The sequence below is a fragment of the Taeniopygia guttata genome, chromosome 9 (assembly GCF_048771995.1).
Source record: "Taeniopygia guttata chromosome 9, bTaeGut7.mat, whole genome shotgun sequence".
Taxonomy (NCBI): domain Eukaryota; kingdom Metazoa; phylum Chordata; class Aves; order Passeriformes; family Estrildidae; genus Taeniopygia; species Taeniopygia guttata.
The window spans coordinates 4,347,777-4,366,203 of NC_133034.1; the positions used below are offsets into that span (position 1 = coordinate 4,347,777).

Sequence of the window (18,427 nt, forward strand, 5' to 3'; positions counted from 1 at the left end):
GTGATGCCCCAACTTGCCCCAGGTCAGAGCAGAGCAGGACAATCCCTCCTTGACTGGCTCCTCACAGCATGGCTGGCCCTCCTGGCTGCCAGGACACCACGGACCCACCTTCAGCCATCCATCAGGACCCCATCAGGCCTTCCCACAGCTGCTGTCCATCCCTCATTCCCAGCTCATGCACACAGGAGGGTGGCCCTGTCCCAGGTGCAGAACCCAGCACTTGCCCTTGGTAAAGTTCATGTGGTTGGTGATTGCCCAGCTTGGTGCTGTTAAGGATGCCATTGTTTTGACTCCACCTAGGAAAAAGGATCTCTACCACCTGATTAAAATTAATTATCTCCTTTAGTAGTCCCTGTGAAGCTATGTGGACTTTTTTTTTTTTTTTCTTCTTTTTAAGCTTTGTCACTTTACAGCTCTAAAACTGAAGCATCTAAAGTGGCTTCTCAGATCTAAGGTTAGCTCTGGTTCACTTCAGCTGGGAGTATGGCCAGGATACATGTGTATGCTTCTGCAGAAAGTAGCTGAGGCGATTAAGCATGCAAGCATGTACTCAAGACTTATTTATTAACTTCAGTGCCAGAACTTTCCAAGGGATTGATCCTTATCTCACAGTGAAAATACAAATTGTCACTTAGTTTTGCTACTCACAGATAAGGCTTTTTGTTGAAAACAAAACACTTCTTGAGGAAGACATTTTGATTTTTGCTGTTGAAAGTATAAATGTGTCTTCAGGTAAAGTAACTGTTGTGAAATTTTTATATATTCATATATTCATTTATAAAGGGAAGGATTTTAGGGGGAGATTTTTTTTTTAAATTCAAAAGTATTAGGGCTGTTAGTGTCTTAGCTTCAAAGAAGCACACCTGTAAGTATGACAAATCTAACTGTACAGGAGAAATCTAAAACTACTCGAAATATATTTATCTTATAAAAAGTTTCACAGATGAAGTTTGACAATTCTTCTATCCTAGACAGTTTTGATTACTATTTGTAATTATTTATTCAGTGGAGACATCTGATATTTCTAGTTCTGCAAAACATTATTTTGATACATTACACAAGCTGTCCAATTCAATGCATCAGCTAGTTATTATTTTTATTAATAATATAATTATATTTTTTTAATATATCCAATATTTTCTTAATATTTGTCATATTGTGTATTCATTGATTTTGCCCCACTGGATTTATGTAGTGAGCTATTCCAGATGTAGCTACAGCCACATAGAGAAGTAGTTGTATCATTGCAGTTTAATTTGCTGGTGTAGACAAGAACTAGAAGTACTACAAGTATTACTTACATTGTCATTGAAGACAGAGGGTGATCTTCATCTGGTTTGGACCATTTATAGGAATTTTGTCTGAAACTTTCTGCTCACCAAAATTAGTTTTTAAGGGGACTTCACCTTATATAAATATGAGGCTGAAAAGCTGAACATTAAACAGGTGCTTCTTCAAAGTCACCAAGATCTTGGAGGGTAAACTTCAAATTTTTATTCGAAAAAGTTGAGGAATGTGTTACCTGAGCTGCTTAATACTGAGAAGAAAAAATAACTTTTAGTAAAATTCAAACCCAGCTTTCTGTGTGTGCTGGCAGATGTGTATTTTCTGCCATATGTACAATGGTCTTTTTCTCTGCCTGTTTGTTTAGAATGATAGAGAGCATAAAAATATTGTAGATATTGTATTAAAATCTTATATTTTAAACTTCATCACTTAAAAAGATCCTCTAATGAGAGTCATAATAACCTTATAAATTAGTAGCTGTAATACTGCTGTAATAACTGTAACTATTCTAGTTCTCAAAGGGTAAAATGAAGAGATGAAAAAAATGGAGCTCAGAATCCTATTATTAGCAGCAATCAAGTCTAAATAATTATACAATACTTTTACACTTGAACTTCTTTTCTGCAGATAGCCTTATTCAGCTTTATTTTTTGTCTGTGTTAAGATTTAAGGAAAAAGTAGCTCTGATACACATTTACAGAATCCTCAGAATTTGGATAGAAAGACCTTAACACAAAGCCTAGTGCTCCTTGAGATCTATTTTTCATCAGAGGTTGAGGTTCTTTCTGGCTTTATAAATAATCACTGCCCTCAAAGACTAAAAAAATTGAATGTTGTTTTTGGATTCAGTGAAGAGCTGAATCCACCCCTCTTTCCAACCCTCTGTGGGAGGCACTTGTCCCAAGCTGTTAGATAGGGTAAAACATTCTTTTTTGAAAAGGAAATTTTCACCTTCTTTAATATTTGGAGATATGTAGCACAAATTGATGTAGAGATGGTATTCATGTGTAATTTCCGACTTAGGTACAAGTTTAATGGGAATCCCCAGACGTTCAAATGATTTCAAACTCATTGGTGTTCCAGATATGTTGCCATTATAAAAATAAGTATTATAGTAAAGTTAAAAGTTCTAAAAAAGAAAATAGTATATCTCCATTTCTCATCCAGTGGAAAACACATTTAAAAGTCCTTTTTCAGTGCAGAGATGATCTCATGTTCAGGGTCTTATTTTTTCACCTGTTCTCTTACGAGGGCCGTAGAAGAATGTGAGAGCTTTGCTTAATTCTAGGGCTTGTGCAATCTCTGCCTTTGGAGGTTTTCAGACTGAACCTGGATAAATCTCTGAGTAACCTACTCTGACTTCATAGCTTTGAGCAGCAGATTGAGCAAGAGACTTCTGAGATTTCTTCCAGCCTGACTTACCCAGTCCTCCTGGGATACTGATTCAGTGATTAGACTGAATTCCTCTGTTTTGTCAAAGCCAGCAAAAATCCTACTGATTTAGGATTCAGCTGCCCACCAGCATATGTGACATAAGGAACTGATCTTGAAAAAAAATCAAAAATTCTATTTTGTTTTTAGGTTTTTTTTCTAGCAGATTTTAACATGCTTGAGGAAATGTATGCTTTTTAGATTGGAAAGGTTTCGTGTTTAATGGGTCTTTTTTTGGAGATGCTAAATGTTAGATCATTCCTTAGGAACTAATAGTATGTTAGAGTAATCACTGAAGTTTCAGAACTTCCTGTGTACAACAAACATTAAAACTTTGTTGTCAATAAGATGGAAGGTGTGATGTGTGCTGTCAGTATCTTTAAAGCTTCTGCTGATGTAGTAAGTGAGGTAAACCAATACCTACAGATACATATATATACACACACAAAATATGTGTAATTGTTATATTTGCATATATAATTTTTATATCAACATCTGTAATGGTCCCAGTGGCACATTTTATCACCTTAATACTTGTTTGCTGCTTTCTTTTATGTGTCAAAATCATGCAGTCTTGAAAAAGACTTTGCAGGTTATGTTGTAAAGCTGTAAAATCCATGCACAGTTAAATGGAAAGTGTTTGCTTTAAAAGAAAAAATAATAAGAAAAAAGTGATTTAGGTAGATGCTTTATTCCTTGGAGTAGGGCAGCCTTGATTTGTCTGTGTGCATTAGTGTTCCTGAAGCTGCATTTCTCTAAATCACATTCCCAGTTTCTCCAGAGATCCCCTAAGTAGACCTGCTGAGTTTACAAAAATAATCCTTTACATCCAGGTGAAATGGATTTTAGATAATCTTTTTTCCTATTTTTCTTTCAAGTAAGAGCTGGTCCACAAAGTACAGTTCACTGTTCATTCCCACACCTGTTCAGGTCTTGACTGTAGTGTCTAAACCAAAATTACTTAATTTCTGAATTTAGCATTTCAAAAGAAGACTGCACATTTCTAAATATTGAGACTGCAATTATCTTAAAATTAAAAAAATAAATTTTTGAAGCTGTTTTGTCTTAAAACATGAAAAGTGCAGGCCAGATTTGTCTTGGTGTTTTTACTACATCTGAGTTTAGAAAGGAGTAACCACACATTTCAAAACTTGCAAACAAAATTTTCCCATTTGAATTGTAATTAATAGAGAACAAGGTAGAGTTGCACATGGGAAATACAATCTGGACAGCTTTAAAACCTATTTCTATATAGCTTAGGTACTTTCAGTTGTTAGCAATATATCTCTGTTTTCTAAGAAGTTATTGAGTCTGTAGCTTGATAGAGTGCTGGGTGTTCCTGCTTGCTGTTTGTGCCTGGTCAAGAAGAATCCTGCCTTTTCTTTGTCTGCTTTCTGTTCTTCTTACCCATGCATAATTCATAAGCACAAATAGAGGTTTTAATTAGACCAGCTGATACTGTGAGAGAAAATAATAGGGTTTTGTTGTTTGGGTTTTTTTGGGTTTTTTTAAGGCTACACCAACCCTTCTTAAGGATGCAGAAACTTGCTTATTTTAGGTCAGGTGATGTAGTTGGATAATAAGATGCATTTTCTGTCCAGATCTTGCTTTATGCCCTGAAATCTTCAAGCAGCAACTCTTTGTTGCTTCCCTAATAGGGACTCACCTACTTAAAATGACTGTAAAAAGGTTTTTTCTGTTTAGCAATACATATACTCTCAAAAGCATTATTCTCTTGGCTGCTTTGCTAAATTTAGCCCTTAGGAATATTATATTCATTAATAATATTGATGAATATTGATTACTCTTGATTGCCATTCTCCTTTTGGAAGTCTCTCTTCTCCAGAGACTTGTAAGTGAGCACATGGTGTTACAAATGTAAAAAGCTAAATCCAACGAGACAATTTTTTTTATTATATTTAATTACTCTGCAATTATTCTTTGGGCAAAGGTAGGTTCTTTGTTTCACACTACTCCTAGTTTGTCAGGAATATCCCTTGCTTCTAAAGGAATGGAGGAAGAAAAGCTCCTTCCAGTCACCTACACAAGCAGGTTGGAGGTGTCATTTCTGTAGCATGTATTGCATTTGCAGCACTTTTAAACAGAGCTTTTCTAAAAATGCAATCAGGAATTTCTGTGCCTGTATTAATTTAGAATTCCGGTGGTCACATAAAACTGGAGCTTTAAATAGCAGGTGGCACTGCTGCCAGCCATGTTTGGAGGGATGCAGCCACCCCTTCCTGGCTGGAAAATCCGTGCTGCTTGCTCACAGCTTTGCGCATGCTGCCAGATGCTCTCCCCTGCCATTTTCTTTTCCCTGCATGACAATTCCTCAAGGATTATCCAGTCTTTGTCCCTAAGAGCACTTACTGTGGGTGTTTCAGTCTGCAATATCACCACAAGGATGTCTGTTCCTAGTAAGCTTGGCTAGAAATACTGACAATTCATCTGCAGTGGTTGAAGCTGCATTATTTCCTGCACAGCTCTGTCATTTCAGGTATCATCACTTCCACAGGTGTAGCAAATGACAGTATTTCACTGAAATTCAAAGCAGGTTTTTGAGTCACAGGGGTTTATTCCACCAAAGTGGCTTACTAGGTGTTGCACTAGTTGTTTTTAACCCATTGCACAAAATTTGTTTACCAAAATAATGACCTGTTCCAACAGAATGTTGGTATTTGAATAAGTTGTTTTAAAACTTTTTTGTAAGATGGAATAATTTACTTGGTAAGTAAGTTTACTTGAAGTTATTTTGCAAGTAAGGAATAGGCATGAGGCAATTTTTCTGAGAAATACTTAGCTGCTGCAATTATCACAAGTAACTAACAAGCATAGTTCATTATTGGTTTATGAACGGGAACAGTGTTGGGAATTGAAATTAGAATTTAATTTGACATAAAGTGCCATATTAAAAAACTTAGAAATTAATGTTGCATTTATTAGACATGAAGAGTATCAGAATGTTTTTCCTGATGTATCTACTCCTTGCAGTCTTTGCACAAGAAGGACTCAAGCTTAGGAGTGAGGAGGTAATTAATTTTTCAGTTTGTTACTGTCCATGGGTCTTGGATTGCTGTTACTGTGGACTGGACATCTGCAGGCCTGGGAATGGTCACCCAGCTGCTTCAGGTGATGTGTTCTGCTCACCAGATGTTTTGTCCTAATTCTAGTTCAAATCAGCCTGAACAAATCACCTGCTAGTAAAAAATGATTAATTGCACTAATAATTTTGCAAATCTATCCCCTTTTAAAAAAATTAATTCACAGAGGAGCAGAAAAGTCTTCCTAAAACCACTTGGTAGATAATCAGGCTATATAACTTTTATATAACAAAAACTTCTGTGAAGGTGTACTCATTTGTGCATGAGGGCAGGAATATTTACTGCTGCTGTGGCATGGAATGTGTCATGCAGACGGCAGAGCTCAATCCCCAGTGCTTTCTGGGCGAGGAGCAGTGATCCCAGGGCACAGCTCTGCTGCTGTCTCGGGGAGATCAGAGCTCTGCTGCTGCTGCTGGAGTCTCCCAGCCCAGTCTCCAGCAGATGAAGCTCCTGTTTCTAGGCTCAGGTGTTCCCCAGCCTGCTGCACCTCTCCCCAGTGCAGTGCTTCTTGCAGCTGGTCTCCTGCATGGCACACTGACTCTTGTAAAACTGCATCTTGCTAGAGCAGATAATTTACGTGGGAGTGTGTATTCCAAAAACAGACCAGCCTAATGGAGGTGTATTCTGTGTACTGAAACAATAACTGTATTTTATTTGCACTGAAAATAAACTGTTGACATGGGATTATACCTGTTAAAGCTTCTTTTTTTGTTTTTGGTTAACCTTTCAGGGTTAAAAAAGCACTTTACTCCCCAATACAGAGTTGCTGTGTTAACAGAGATACTAAAAAATCAAAATGTAAATTTGGCAGCACTTGCATCATTTAGCCAACAAATATATTTGGTCTTTTTCAGTTTCCTGAGTGGATTACTTCAGGAGCACTGACATGCTCTTACCTGCTCTTTCTCAAACAGAAATTATACCATCTTCTCTCATGACAGTCATCTTTCTTTGGTCTATGCTTTTGAGACTGTGTACGGAAATTTATCTGTGCAAGTGAAGAGGTGACTTTTTTCCCTGCCTCTCCCACAGCACTGATTCACTTAATCAGTAATTTTATTTCATAGAAGATTTCTAAAGTCCGACTTCCTAGAAGATAAATCCTGCGTTTTCACATTTCTCAACTTAGCTACAGACATCACACCCAGCACTGTAAAAGGTGTTTTATTGGAAGAGCACAGATCAGTTCCACTCCAGGCCAGGAGAGCAGCCTCATCCTGGCCATGACCTCCCCCTCATTATTTTTCTGCTTAACCTACCTCCTTCCTTCTGCCTGTTATTTTCCAAATTTTCCATCTTCCCAAGATTGCTTTTTAGCTGTCTCCTGTCTCTGGAGCTTCATATGTGGACCTAGTTCATTGTGATTATGTGAACTGGTTGGTATATTTCTGAGTCTGGAAAGATATTGTCTATTTTCTTCCTTTTGGTGTGTGCAAGGTGAAAAATTTTAAATGCTGCTACAGAAAGCACTGAGAGAAATCTAAAGATTCATTAGAAAAAAGCTTCTTTCTGAACCACATTGTCCCAGTAAACACTTGGTCTTTTTTGCCTTTTATTTTAAATTTCTCATATAAGTGATGTTTTCTTTTGGTGGTTTGAGCCACATTTTTTACACAGTTGCAGATGATTTGAAGTTAAGCAGGTATCTTTTGTGGTGCTGGTTTTGTATAATAAATGGTCCAAAATCCAGGCAAAAAAAGCCCCATAGATAATTTTTAATATTTTCAACTTGTATTTCCAGAATGGTGAAATTAAAATCTCTGGTATTAATATTCCTCCTGTTGTACTCATCCCATATCAAAGCAGATGAAGTTAAAATTCTTCAGGCAAGATCATTGTTTCAGAAAAACTAAAAAGTTTCTTTTTTCTCAGTGTTGCTGGAGAGATGGTCAAACTTCTTTTTTTGCACTTAGAAATAGATGGACATTCTCTGTCTTGGCAATTATTTTGTCCATGTCATTTGACTTTTTTATGTATTCTCTAGAATTTTGGTTCTGTGTATTGTCTAGAACTTCTTATTAAATTTTTGAAGCTTTTTTAAAGCTCTACAATAGCTTTAGTTCAAAAAGTACTTCAGACTAACTTATTTTTCCTCTGAGTGTAAGAAACAAATTTTCTGTTTTAAGTGTTTGAAAAATTTTCATTTTGAAATATTAGACAATGTATCTGGTGCTAAGATGGAGGGGTGCGCAATAACAGCCAGGAGCTGTTGGTGTAGCACTGAAATTGAGTATTTTTCTGCTTCTGAGGAGTCATTTTGCTGTTCTAATCAATGTGTTTTCTTGTGGAAATGCTGATTGCTTCATGAGAACATAACACTGCAGTTACAGTTGCAGTGGGCTTTTAGGCCTCTTTCCTGCCAAATTCTGCATCATTTCTTTGTCTCATTTTGGGACTTTGTAACATGCTGCTGTCTACATGTCCCTGTAGACTCAAATACAAATTCAGTCATAACCTGCATCACAGAGGGGAGCAATATTCATGTCTTGGCTGATGTTTTTACTCCTTTGAGGCTGGCAGTGAAACAATCTAACTGGTAGTGACTTCCAGAAGCACAGAAGGGTTGGGAGAAGTGTTTCATCTATCCATAGCCTGAAGTGGTGGGATGTGTTTGATTCCTGTATCCTCTGTTCTAGTCCAGAAAGAACAGTCTCTAACATGTTGTCATAGGAAACCTGTGTCACACCTATTTTCTTTTTACATTAAGAAGTAGTAGCAGCAATTTTTTCCCCTTTACTTTAAAAATCACATCTCTCTTGTTTTGTTCACATCTGCCTGTGAACAAAATGAATGAATCTGAGGACAGGATTTTCCACAAATTGTTGCCGGCACTTTTGTTTGTAAACCCACTTAAACTTAAACCCCCTTTGCCTTTCTTCTCATGCCCATATATGTTATCTTTACATGTTCTCCATGCTTTTCCCCCCTGGTTTTGATATATCTGAGTTACTTAAGTATTATTTGGATTGTTTTATCCCATTTCTTCCTGTTGACATCTCTCCCTTTCTTTGTTAGGTCTTATTGCACAAAATCCCTGGTAAGTTTTGAAAATCATATTTTTCTCTGTCTCTCTGTTCAGTCACATGTGAAGAGCTTTGTTTTAGATCCATTCATGTGCTTGTAGAATTTAAAATTTTACGTGAGGATGCACAGAATTTTAGATGGCTTCATAGATATTTGTACAGCCACACTGCAAAACAGTTGTTTAATAAGGCACTTCTTTTTAGAATTGAAACAGAAATAAAATATATTTGCATTTCTCTACTTACTTACGAACTGCAGTGTTATTTTTAAATCTAAAAGAGGAAAATATTTTCATAAATTTCAGAATTATTAGGTGGCAAGAAAGCGAGGACTGGGAGTGTAGTGGCAATAGAGGAAAGTCAGGAAAATAAGAGGAAATGAGAGCACTGATGGTGCAGAAATTTAAACTAAGGCAGAAAATGTTCCTTGTTTCTGTCTCTCGCCTGACTTCATCTCTGGTGCTTAAAATTTCAAACAAAGGGTTTCTCTCTCTTAGGTGTCTGTAATATTATTCAAATCATTGTTTGTCTCCTGCATTTCAATTACACTTTTTCACCAAGATTGTTATTTTTTAAAATTTTGCTGTGTTTTTTCTCATTAGCCCCAAAATCACAGCTAAATTAAATATGCCTGTATAGTAGTGTGATATTACATGTGATAATTACATGCCAGATTTTTTCTGTTTCAGTTCATGGTATTCTGTTCATTAGGTGAGTTTCTGCTCCTGTAATTTTTCAGCCCTTTTGTATTTCAGTTGCTTGAAAATTGGCCCTTTCTGCTTGAGATGAGAATTGTGTCTGTTCAGAAAGGGCAGTGCTTTGTAACTCAGTGCTCTGCTTTCTGCCACCAGTTTATTTCAGTGCACTTGCTGCTTCCCAGTTTGCTCAGCCTTGGTGGCATTGCAAAATGCAAAGAGCAAATTGAAACTGTCTTCACATTCCTTCTTGGATCTTTTACACTTGCTAATTGGATTATTGACTGACACAAATCTTTTCCTGCAGTCTGTGTAAAGTTTGATAATCTTTGTCTGCCACATCACCTCACCCTGGGCCTGCTGCTGTTCTTGTACTACTTGGAGTATTGTCAGTCATGCACTTTTTGTCCTACAACCAAAGAAAATAGTTTTCCCAGCTTCTGTGTACCTAAACTCAGTATTTCTTTGTTTGACATTGCAGTGGGCTCATAATGATGAGATATTTTGTAATGGTAAACTGTCAGAAATAGCTTACGTGTATTTTTTGGCTGGCAAGAAGAAAAGCATCTTTTCTGTAGAAGTGCTGTCCATTAAAGTGAGCACCTGGCTGGACAAGTGTTCATCTGGGTCTGGCCAGATGATCATGGCTGTCTCTAAAAGTAATTTACTTGACTGACAGTTGATAGTTCTTCTCTCAAAGGGATGTTAAAAAGGTAGGAAGCTGTCCTGTCATCTTGACCATGGAAACACATTGAAAGCTCTTCTTCCAGTTAAAGAATATCAAGTTAACTGAAAGATCTTGCTAGTCCTCCTGTGTTGGGTGTTTTTATAAAAAGATTCTGGGTTCACTTGGCAGTAAGGGTATATCAAGAGAAGACTTCTTGTAACTTCTTCTACTGACATCCACAAATACTTAGTTTTTTGCAGCTTGCTGAGGGAATTCTCTGAGAGAGTTCTCTGTCTGCTGAGAGAAACCTCTGACCACACAGGGGTTTGAAGCTTGAATTAATCTCTAAAGTAGGTATTTGGTCTGTTTTTTTCTCTTGCAGTGGCCATACTCACCAGCAGAACTCAAATGTGTGTCCAGCAGGATGTTAAAGGAAATAATTACTGGAAATTAATATTAATGGTTACTCTTAGCTTTTCTGGAAGTCTTTGCTCTCTTCCCAAGAGAGCTTAGCTGGGAGCTAAGTATTCTGATTTTACCACTTAGAACCTCAACCAAAATTTTGGTCAAAGCAGAGAGCTAGAGGCAAGGAGGTACTAAGCTCTGCAGAGTCTGCCCCAATTTCCTTCCTTTCTCCTTTGTTAACTAAATTGCCAGGCTGAATTTTAGGATGCACCAGTTTCTTTATTAACTTCAAGTTAATTTCAAAATGCATCTAAATTGATACTGTGCTTTTGACATTCCTTCTTTGCATTACTTTCTGTGTTTTAGTAAAACTATCAAACTTTAAGTGTCACAAACTGTCACAGTGTCACAAACTTTTTGTACGCTTAATGGTGTCACACAAGGTGGAACAGGCAAAGGCTTGGTAGAAGAGTGCTGGGGGAAAGGTGAGGATTTTGACTCCCTGTTGGCAGGAAGTAACCACACCAAATCACCATTTGCAGCAATTAGTGACCAGAGCTAGTTTCTCAGTACGTGTTTAGAAAACCCCACTGAAGCTACTCTAGGTTCAGTTCATCTTGAAATCCCATCAGTTCCTAGAAGCTTGGCTTCAGGCACCAGTTAGTAACTCATGCCTCACTTTGTTCTTGATTCATAAAATACAAGTGTGTGTTCTGACTGTTCAGTGGTTACTTTGACAAACTGTCACTGTGAGGCTTATTATTTGATAAATGATTTGATAGTTAATAAAATTCATTTTTTATGGTTTGGCTTTTATTAAGGTGATGGTACAGGCTATAGGCAGACTCCAAGACACTTGTTCGGTCCATGTTTGGAGGACTTGACTGGGAACGTTTTCATGTGAAAAATATTTTGGTCTATTTTTACAAAAGAATATACTGCCCATCAATTTGATTCTGTACCCAGATACGAGGCCATAAAAGCTATTGAAACTGCAGACTCATGATTGACAAAATGGAATTTCTCATCTGTTAAGTTCATGCTTTTTCTGCCCTTGAAGGAGCAGTATTGTTCCACTCTTGGGCACAGCTGTCCTCCTCCCTGTAGTGTTTTCCGCTGTTCTTGCCAGGCTGTGTTGGGTGAGCTCAGTCCTGGCTGGGGCTCCAGACACTCAGCACTCCTTGGAGGCAGTGCAGGCGTTGTCAGATCAGTGACTAGTGCCAGGTACTCTAAGGAGGGTGCCAGAAAACAAGCAGTAGAAAACTATGGGACACTTCCTGAGGGACTGGGGGTTTGGCTCCTGTCAGATGTTGATGTTATGAAGCATGAGAGATTTTCTTACAACTGCTGTTCATTTTTTAATGTTTCTTGTACGATATTTTTCTTATCGTTAAATGTAAATGCCCTTGTAAATAAATACTTTCTGTCAATGAAAAGCAAGTGTGTTGCTGCTTTCAAAGTAGGCTGGCTAATTTTTTAACAGAAAAGAACATCTAGTCCCAGCTACTTTACAGGTAACGTAACCAGAAAAAAAAAAAAAATTGTTTCACCTTTTGCAATTTAAAAGACTCCCTTTTCATTCTCTAGTAAGTACATGCAAAGAAATAATAAATAATATGCAGCGAGAATTTTAGTAGATAACTGTGCCTGAGTGCAAAGTAGAATCCAATCTGTGTTTCGTAAATAATTTAACTGTGAGGAAAACCTGTCTTGGTCCTTGAATTAAGCTGCATTACTGCTAAGCACTCACATTTCTATTTGGAATAAGGTGTTGGAAGTTTTAATGTGGTATATCTTCTCTTTTGGCACTTTCTGCCCTTTTTTCCCTGTCATTTCTTCTGAGCTAGCTCTGAGCTTTCTAATAGGTTTTTTTTTGAAGATCAGTAGTGACCTTTTAAGTAGAAATAATGACTGCTATATTGCACTAAAGCATTGTGCTGCATCTAAAGCATCATCACATGGGTGATCTCCGTGACTGAGCTGCTCCTAATTATATAAATAGGAGATTAAGTGCATAAAATTGCTGGTAAGTTAAACTATCTGGATGCTGATTTAGCAGAATTAGTGACATTTTAGTAATATTTTTACATACTAAAATAACTTAGTGATGATAATTATCTGTGGTCAATTTAGATATGACTTAACTATGTCTTATGGTTAGAAATAGTGAAACATGCATATTTAATTGATATTTTTGGTGTTGTTCTCACAAAGAGAATGTTAAACAGCTCTTGACGTGTTACAGATGCTGGTCTCAGTCAGACTTGTTTTGTCCTGATGTTTTACAGCATAAATAGCCTGATAGGTGTAGGTAGTGATAAAGCCCAAAAAGAGCTTCAGGAATTAAAAAAAAGAAAGCATGTCTGAAAGGAAAGGTATCTTTATAGTGTTTGTAAACTTTGGCATGAACATACTCAATGGTTAAAAAACATGGACCTGACCCCACAGATCTAAACTAGCAAACATCTTCAGCTCTGCGATTTTTAGTTCTGTTCAAAACAATTCATTTCAGCTTTGGGAGTTGCTCAGCTTCAGTGAATTGAAGATTTTAAACAATCCCTCTAAGTTTAACATGTGGGCACCTAAAAACTTAACCCTTCATGACCAGTTCCCAGGTACACTGGAGCTCAGCTGCTTTTCTTCCCCTTGCTATAAGCAAGCCCTTACAGAAGATACTGTCATTGAATTTCAACAGGTGTAGAGAATTCACTTTACTGGTAATTACATGTCATGTAACAACTTTTATTCATTATTCTTACAGTGCATTTACCATTACCAAGCCATGCAAACACACAATTAGCATAATTTTTTTTTTTTTTTTTTTTTTTTTTTTTTTTTTTTTGCCAGTTCATTGGGGCTTTGTAGAATTCAAACTGTTCACAGTTTGGGATGAGCACATACAAATTCTAAACTCATTTATGGAAACACTGATTACCTGTTCTGGGTAATCTTGGGGAAAGTAATTTGTTTACCCACACCTGTTTCATTAGTGATTATTATTGTTTCTTATTCTCCTGATCTCACAGATGATAAAGTGTCCTGTTACAAGAGCTTTTGTCTGGGAAGAAATTATTGTTATAGAAGTGTAAAAAAAGAAAATTATTTGTAAATTTTAAATAAATATGAATCATGTCCCTTTCTGTGGCTGAATTAGTGGAATACTAAGAATCTAGAAGACATCCCCTGTAGGTAAATTAAAACTAGCAGTGTCTCTGCTGTTACTCTAGAAAACAAGTTTAATAAACTAGAAGAGAGCTAGACTGAGCAAAGAAAGGACAGTAAAACTTGTGTTTGTGGTACAGAAGTCTAAAAGTAGGGTGGGAGGATTATTCTTAATCCAGTGAAGACTGATAGGAGCTTTTCCCTTAATTTACTATGCACCAACCTCCCACATGATGCTGAAAAGCACAGGCTGGCTGTGTATTGTAGGGAGAGGCTTTCTATAGTGTTCATTCTTGGAGTGGAGAAGAGGAAGTGCAGGAGCTCCCAGGACACCTCTTGGATGAGGACAGTTCACATAAGTTGATAGGGCAAAGAACACAAAATGACTGGAATTAAATACATACCTGCCCTTAGTGCTGAGGTGATCAGTGGGACCAAAACTGTACCCAGGCTCTTTTAGGTGTGGGGTATTCAGTTCCTCAGTGAGCTGTACATGGAACAGGGAATTTCTGGGGAGTGGGTAACTGCCGCATGACATTTCAAAAGCCTTTTATAAAAATGGAACAGAATAATGGCAGAATAATCCAATTTGTCTAATAGCCTGGAAGCAACTAGTAAATTCTAATGGAATTGTGTAGAAAACTTACAATTCCTTTCTGCTAACATTGTTTCCATTATCTTTGACTTGCACTTTTCTGTCCCTTCTTCCTTGCCCTCTCTTTTTAAGGGGTGGAGAACCTTAGCTTGGTTTTTGTAAGATCCAATGTTGTTCAGTAGTTACTTTGACATAAACTATCAGTGTGAGGCTTCAAATTACTTGATATTGTTATCAAATTATTTTTTTCTGGTTTAGCTTTTCCTAAGTTGATGGTACAGGCTATAGGCAGACTCCAAGACGCTTGTTTGGTTCATGCTTAGAGGATTTCTTTGCAGATCCCTTGGTATAATCCTGTGCCAAGGCCCTGCTCTCTGAGAGGTGTGGTGTTGTTTTGGGGACACCAGTCAGTGTCAGTGTGTGGTGACAAAAAAAGCTTTGATCTAACCAGGCTGGGTGCAGGATACATAACTCTGTTTACTTCCCTTTTAGAACAGCATTTAAGAAAAATTAAAACAAATAGAATTCTAAATGACAAACAGTATCATTGCAGTTAAATGATTGTTAATTTTTAAAAATATAAAATATTATAAATACCCATTTTATTTGGAATGTGGGTGTTAAAATGTGAAGATGCCTTAAGATTGGCATCTTAGTGTGTGTGTCTACATTCACATAGTTGCTGAGAAGGATCTAGGAATTTTCTAATATCATCTATATAAAATTCTCTTTAAATTTATGTGCATTCAGAATGGGGCACATCCCATGGGGAAAGAATATAAAACAGAGCAGTTAAGCTACAGCAATAAACCTGATATATCTATAACTGCTATACACAAGTTACATTATAAAATATATGGATATTTTATAGACTGTAATAGAGAGACAATGATTGAAACCAGCTTTTTTACACTGTAAGCTATGTTCAGAAAGTCCTAAATGCAGAAATTAGTGTGAGGAGGGGAAAAAATCATGTCCTTATAATATGTGTGCTTTTCAGGCTTCTGACATACTTGATTTGATCAAATACCATTACAGATAATCTTATTACAGCTTGTTAGGTCTTTCACTAGCCAGGATTTCTGTTCAGTGTCTTTTAAAGAACAACCCTTCAAAGATATTGGCTAGAAGTACTAACAGTCAGTATTTTAATTAAGAAGATAGTGATTAAGGGTACTCAAAGCATTTATTATGCATGTGAAAGGTAATAGTAGGGAACTGCTTTTGTAGCTGAGCTTTTCAAAGGTACTATATGTGCCTGTCTTTGTTTTTCTGTAAATTTTTTTAAATGGTTGGAAAAATTCATAGTAAGTAAAACCAACAAGTGTTTGTATAGAGGTTTATGCTCGTATTTTCACTCATGATTTTAAATTACTTGAGTTTCTCAAAAATCTTTGCCTTCAGTCTTTCATTTTGGTTGGTTTATGGAGCCTTCTATTGCCACAACTCCTACACAATTCACACATTTCAATTCATTTATCCATAAAGCATCCCTACAAGACTGGGAGTTGATAATAAGGTCCATGCAAAGGAGAAGGAATTGATCAGAGGAATTCTCACCCTGGAGCTCTGAGGAGAGAGGGAGATAAGTGTGTTTGTGACTGTTGAAATTACTGAGCAGAATCTGTTGTCAGCAAACAGGGAATGTAAACTGCAGAGATTTGCATGAATTAAGTTTTTCTGAGCTTGGTGGCTGGGGACAAGGGGGTTTTGTACCAGAAGAGAGGCTGATTCCCAACACTAAGAACTGAAAACAGCTGTGAAATAAAATCTGTGAGGTGTTTTTTTCTCTGGAATGTTATTTTAAATGTATTTTCTGCATCATGTGTCTCATTACAGATAATAGTGTGCCCATCTCTCAGCAGAAAGAAGGAAAAGCAATATACAACGTCAGTTGCTTCAGTTTTAAAAGAAATTAAGAAAGGTCTGATTAGATGATGCTATTCAGTTATTTTGGTTATGTGAATGTTCTGAGTTAGTTTGTCCCTTGTGAATAGTTTATTTAAAGCACAGTTGTAGTAGGGAAAATTTTATTTTCTCTTTAGAAAACTTCATTGCATTAGGAAGCTAAAGCTAAGTGTGTAATGATCCCATTTCTGCAGAGCTGGGGCTGAGATGGCTCTGTGGAGGGCAGGAGCCATCGCTGGTTAGATTTCAAAGGAGGGTCCCAGCTTTCCCCTCTGCTGCCATAATCCAGAGGGCACTGGTTGGAAGAATGCTCTCTGCAGGAAATGCCAGTTACCTGTTCAATCATACAAAGATTATAACAATGATGTTTTTAAATATTATAAGTTTCTTCTGATCTCCATGGACAGTATTAATGTGCTGATAGCCAAAAGCCTTTTGATAAGTACCCAATGGTTTATCTGCCCTGGTTACAAGTTCTGAGTGTCCTGGCATCTTCTGCCTCTCAGCTCTGTCAGCCCATGCTGTCACTGCCTCTCCCTTCTGAAGACTTTGAAAGGGTGGGTGCTTTAGTTACTCTGTTTAAAATTGCCCATTCTAAACCTTATCTTTCTCAGGGTACATATTTGTGTTTGGGCTGGCTTAACTCAAGAAGAGCCTAAAGCAGGGCCTTGCACAGGATGAGCTGTCACCCAGAGATGGCCTTTCACAAGCATCACTTGTTTTCTGGATGCAATATTTACCATCAAGCATAGTTAGCCCTGTGTTTTCCTGTGCTTCTCCATTGCTAGTTGTCTTCGTTTCAGGAGCAGCAGTGCCAATGTCACTTCAGTCTATGCAGGTTTTTTATTTCATATCTATAATGATACTCAAGCATTCTAGTCTGAACACATATTCATATGATTCAACTAAGTATTAACTTTAATGGAGTGGTTTTTTCTAAGGGCCTTGAATTAAAATTTTCTTTCTTTCCCTGGGGACTGCATGAAAACAACTACCTACAGAATATCCTTAGCTGGAAATCTGCAAGCATGGATTCCTCTCCCCTGTGGAGGAGGAGCACTTTCTCCCTTACTCCTGGCTGAATTGTTGCTTCCAAATAAGTACTGGGAAGCAAGATTTGTTCAGCATTCAGCTTCATGGTTTAGTCAAGAGGTTTAGTCATAGGCAATGCAGGCAGCCAGTGCCTGTCACTTCTCTCTGCATTAGAAAAGCCAGAGAGAGAGGAAACACTACATCTCAGGGTGCCTCTCTGTTGGTAGCCCAGACCACCAGAGTACATTGATGGTCTTGGCAACTTGAGGATCTTGCTTGTCCCTGAAACCCCAAATATTCCAAAGACAATTCTGCCTGCTGTGGCTGGGGAGGAGTTGGGTTCCTTCATCTATATTGTCAATCAGTTCTTATAGTTGTTTCCGTATATTTGCCAATGCTGAATTCATTTCTTCTTTGCTCAAGAACCTCTTCCCTGTCTGTCCTTTCCTCCAGAGAGGAGGAAAGTTGAACTCACTTGCAAGTGTGCTCTACATGTTAAGAATTTTCTTCTATTTTAAGATAATGTATATTCCTTATTCTGATGCCAAAAGATTTTTGCTTTTTTACATATTTTTCATATATTCCTAGCTCTGTAGACTCTTACCGTACAGTTCCATGGTTTCTTAGCTAGCATTCAGTACTTTTCCAGTACTTTGTTAGACAGACACATTCCTGGAATCCCATTCTAATCTTTCTTCTTCAGCAAACCAAGGCCATTCTTCTACTTCCCCATGTATGTAGACATAAACAATGTGGGGCTAGGAGAAAGGGGGGAGGCTTCAGTAGGAGGCTGAACCAAGGGGGGAATTACTTCATTAACTGTACTTTTAATTGGGGATTCTTGTCAATTATGGTAGTTTGCTAAACTTACAAAAATCTCATAGCCCAATATCATGTGTGCATTCTGTTGTGCATTTTGCCATAAGTGCACCTGAAAGATACTTCAATGAACAGTAACCACCTTTATCCTTTTAATCTTTGGCTTGTGATTTCAGGGCTCAGAAGGGCATCAATTCTAATCTGATTTTTCTGTGGCCTCAGGAAAATTTCAACTGAAAGTTATTTTTAATGTCTTGTCAAAGTGAGATCTGAGTTAAGGCAGCTTGTGGTGCTTAAACTTA

At 37.4% G+C, this 18,427-nt stretch overlaps 1 protein-coding gene across 11 annotated transcripts in view; it reads left to right on the forward strand.

Annotated features, from left to right (window-relative positions):
* The window catches only part of WDR33 (WD repeat domain 33), a 69,554-nt gene that overhangs the window by 31,071 nt on the left and 20,056 nt on the right, over positions 1 to 18,427 (forward strand). For 2 of the 11 annotated variants that reach the window (XM_072933127.1, XM_041718243.2), the window contains exon 8: positions 6,674 to 8,144. The exons of 6 other annotated variants lie outside the window; for them this stretch is intronic. In XM_072933127.1, coding sequence (XP_072789228.1) covers positions 6,674 to 6,681 — 8 coding nt within the window. In that variant the 3' untranslated portion in view covers positions 6,682 to 8,144. Of the gene's footprint in view, positions 1 to 6,673; positions 8,145 to 8,834; positions 8,857 to 9,531; positions 9,554 to 10,586; positions 12,046 to 18,427 lie in introns of those variants that run through there. 3 more of the 11 variants (XM_041718242.2, XM_041718241.2, XM_041718240.2) reach the window with 3 other exon arrangements.